Below are 3887 nucleotides of genomic sequence, written 5' to 3'. Positions count from 1 at the left end.
TAGGCACTATAGTATTGCCAGCCTAAACTCGGGAGTTGATAGGCTTAAAGTCATTAACAGAGCTGTGCTTCAAGCATTGCGAAGAGCTGCTGGCAAACGCAGGAAAGTMCTGTTTGAATGAATGCTTACGAGCCTGCTGCTGCCTACCACCGCTCAGTCAGACTGCTCTATCAAATCATAGACTTAATTATAATATAATAAACACAGAAATARGAGCCTTTGGTCATTAATATGGTCAAACCCGGAAACTATCATTTTGAAAACAAAACGTTTATTTTTTCTGTGAAATACGGAACTGTTCCTTATTTTATAGAATGTGTGGCAACCCTAAGTCTAAATATTGCTGTTACATTGCACAACCTTTAATGTTATGTCATAATTATGTAAAATTCTGGCAAATGAATTATGGTCTTTGTTAGGAAGAAATGGTCTTCACATAGTTCGCAACGAGCCAGGTGGCCCAAACTGCTGCAGGTGGCCCTGACTCTGSTTACACTGAATGCAAGAGAAGTGACACAATTTCCCTAGTTAATATTGCCTGCTAACGTGAATTTATTTTAACTAAATATGCAGGTTTAAAAAAATATATACTTGTGTATTGATTTTAAGAAAGGCATTGATGTTTATGGTTAGGTACATTGGTGCTACGATTGTGCTTTTTTTGCGAATGCGCTTTTGTTAAATCATCACACGTTTGGTGAAGTAGGCTGTGATTCGATGATAAATGAACAGGCACCGCATTGATTATATACAACGCAGGACAAGCTAGTTAAACTAATAATATCATCAACCATGTGTAGTTAACTAGTGATTATGTTAACATTGATTGTTTTTTATAAGATAAGTTTAATGCTAGTTAGCAACTTACCATGGCTCCTTGCTGCACTCGCGTAACAGGTGGTCAGACTGCCCCGCAGTCTCCTCGTGGAGGGCAATGTAATCGGCCATAATCGGAGTCCAAAAATGCCGATTACTGATTGTTATGAAAACTTGCCGAAAACTTGCCATGCCGATTAATCGGTCGCCCTCTAGTCCATGAGTGATTATGCAATTATTAAGCGCGACTCACTCACTGCCATATTAATACATCACTAAGTGAGAGAATATCAAAGTCTGACTCCAACATCTTATACTGTAGTTCGGGGAGAATCCTGTTCACTCCAGTTTTGTCTTTGATCTGGTAAAGATAGCCTCATTGTACTGGTTTTCTTCAGTCCATGCAGCCAATAACCCCCCCCCCCCCTTGTCTTTTTATCCACCCCCCCTTTTCCGAATCTCTCTGTCCAATTTTCATCATGCAAATAAATGCTCTGCTGCCATGCATGTGGAGCTCTGCTTCGGAGCGAGAGGGACTGAGTGAGTGGAAAGGCAACAACCAGAGGCACCACTCACCATCAACACCTCATACACTCAATACKCAGCACACATTGTTGCATCAAGTTCCATCTCTGTTATCAGGAGCTGCTAGTTTCAGGGAGCGCTAGTAAGACCAGATGGAGTCTTCCAGATTCTTGTGGATCATGCAACTTACTGATTCCATYATCTGATTTAATGTTTTCTTCCTTAGGAAAGAAGTGTCCTTCTACGGAAATGGTACGATCTGTTGACGTTGAACAAGGAGGACCTTGCTAAGCTGATCACCTTTGAGTGTGTGAGTATTGTCTTGCTGGATGCAACACAGGTGCTGTCCTTTTAATGATATTTGTTATTTCGTTCTGAGTTTGTAAACCACTTGTGTGTCTGCAGCTCTTAGGGGCCAACCCATGAGAAGGAGTCCTGGCATGGGAGATTGTTCGCTGCTGAGCTTCCGGAAAGGTCTCTGAGGAGCGCGCGGGTGTCTACGGGGATTTGTGGCCCTCGGCTGCAAGGACCGTAGATCCTTCTGCTCAAACAGCCTGTGGGCGCTCGGCCTCAATTCATCCCTCCGGTTGGAGCCTGTAATGGCTTATCGCATCTGCGATGTCGAGGATTGTCCAACTTAGGTCTAGAGTATTCTACCAAATATCTCATGTAATGCTTTTACTTCCGCGTACAACACCTATCTAAGGCCTACTGCCTGCCTCCCCCTCCACACAGTGGAACTTTGTCGCCAGTGCTTACTGATCACTCAGGAAAAGTGGTGTGCTGCCCTGGCCCGGGCTGCACCTCGTACTTGTGTGAACTGCGAGGACACACCACGGGTGCCTCTTGCCCTGGCGCTCGTGAGGTCAGTAGTATCCGTTCCCACAACAACACTCACTGCGTGTACTGTGGCTAGGGTCCCAATGTAGAGACCATTTCATTTGATCTAAATTCATATGTTTACTTTTTGTGTGGTATGTTAAAAGCTGGCGAGTCAGGCCGGGATCCCTGCGGGGGTGTTTAACGTGGTTCCCTGCTCCAGAGAGAAGACCCCCTCTGTTGGGACGGTCCTCTGCACAGACCCCCTGGTGGGGAAGGTCTCCTTCACTGGATCCACTGCCACTGGAAAGGTATGGACACTGATCTAGAATYGCTTCAGAGTTAGCTTAATCAATCCTGAAAATGCAATATACATTTCATGTTACTCTTAAATCTTGTAGGTGAATAATTTTTCCATGAAAAGGCCTGTGATRCTCCTGATAACTCCACCCTCATCCTCAGATTCTCTTGAAGCACGCTGCCGACACCATCAAGAGGGTTTCAATGGAGCTGGGTGGCCATGCCCCTTTCATTGTGTTTGACAGTGCAGATGTGGACAAGGCTGTGSRGGGAGCCATGAACTCCAAGTTCAGGAACTCAGGACAGGTACTGGAATAGGAGTTCTCTCAAAACAAATCATTTTGTGTCTACTGTGCTGTTCAAACTGTGAAATACACCATATCGAAATGTTGCGTGTCATTCTAAAATGGGGTGTCTTAAGTCGTGGCCTAACCTCCATGTCCCTCAATGTGCCCTTTGACCCCCGTAGACATGCGTCTGCTCCAACCGCTTCCTGGTCCAGAGTAGGATCCACGATCACTTCATAGAGAAGTTGGGGAAGGCCATGGACGCAGAGCTCCGTCTGGGCCACGGCTCTGACCCAAACACCACCCAGGGTCCCCTCATCAACGTCCATGCCTCTGAGAAGGTAACCTGGTTCCTTCTGTCAAAAGGGTGTTTGTATTATAACTATACTATAACTGTATTATCTGCATGATGTTGTTTATATTCTGATATGTTACATAACCTTATGATATCCTATGTCTCTCCCAGGTGGAGCACCAGGTAATGGATGCAGTGTCGCGGGGGGCCAAGGTCCTAAGGGGGGGGAAGCGTCTGGATGGCTCGTTCCATCAGCCCACTCTGCTGGCTGATGTCACCACAGACATGCTYTGTACCAGAGAGGAAACCTTCGGTCCTCTCCTGCCCGTCATCAGGTCAGTGGAGCTAGGAGAGATCAGACAACTCAATCACATTTGAAGAGTGGATGGATGCTAAAATGGAAGCTAACTCAAGTTGTTTGTCTTTTCCTTATGACAGGTTTAGCACAGAGGAGGAAGCACTTGCCATTGCCAATGCATCTCATGTGGGTTTAGCAGGTGAGCTAAACATTATTGTATGCCCCTTGCTGTCATGTCTGAAAATCCCTCAAACCTATAATAGAATAATTATTTGACAGAGCCAGTCTGATTTACTAATTCTATTATTTAATATCAATAGAAAGTCTATCTCAGAATCTGATTTGATGAGTTTCATTCAACTACGCTCTTCTCCACCCACCACCCCCTCCCAGGGTACTTCTTTTCCCAGGACGTCAGTCAGATCTGGCGGGTGGCGGAGAATCTGGAGGTAGGCATGGTGGGGGTGAACGAGGGTCTCCTCTCCACCCCAGAGGCCTCCTTCGGCGGGGTCAAACAATCAGGCCTGGGCCGTGAGGGCTCCAAGTA

At 45.9% G+C, this 3887-nt stretch overlaps 1 protein-coding gene across 1 annotated transcript in view; it reads left to right on the top strand.

The window, feature by feature from the left end:
- The first annotated feature begins 869 nt into the window (after window positions 1–869).
- LOC111958654 (succinate-semialdehyde dehydrogenase, mitochondrial) overlaps window positions 870–3887 on the top strand; it is a 6233-nt gene continuing 3215 nt past the window's right edge. The window contains exons 1-10 of the mRNA XM_070437329.1: window positions 870–890; window positions 1568–1651; window positions 1754–1872; window positions 2077–2206; window positions 2328–2471; window positions 2623–2766; window positions 2930–3088; window positions 3214–3377; window positions 3481–3539; window positions 3734–3884. Of these exons, the coding sequence (XP_070293430.1) occupies window positions 870–890; window positions 1568–1651; window positions 1754–1872; window positions 2077–2206; window positions 2328–2471; window positions 2623–2766; window positions 2930–3088; window positions 3214–3377; window positions 3481–3539; window positions 3734–3884 (1175 nt within the window). The remainder of the gene's footprint in view (window positions 891–1567; window positions 1652–1753; window positions 1873–2076; window positions 2207–2327; window positions 2472–2622; window positions 2767–2929; window positions 3089–3213; window positions 3378–3480; window positions 3540–3733; window positions 3885–3887) is intronic.

The sequence above is a fragment of the Salvelinus sp. IW2-2015 genome, linkage group LG35, assembly GCF_002910315.2.
Source record: "Salvelinus sp. IW2-2015 linkage group LG35, ASM291031v2, whole genome shotgun sequence".
In the NCBI taxonomy this organism is placed as follows: Eukaryota; Metazoa; Chordata; class Actinopteri; order Salmoniformes; family Salmonidae; genus Salvelinus; species Salvelinus sp. IW2-2015.
The sequence above is the reverse complement of the archived record's forward strand: the minus strand, read 5'-3'. Positions and strand labels throughout refer to the sequence as shown.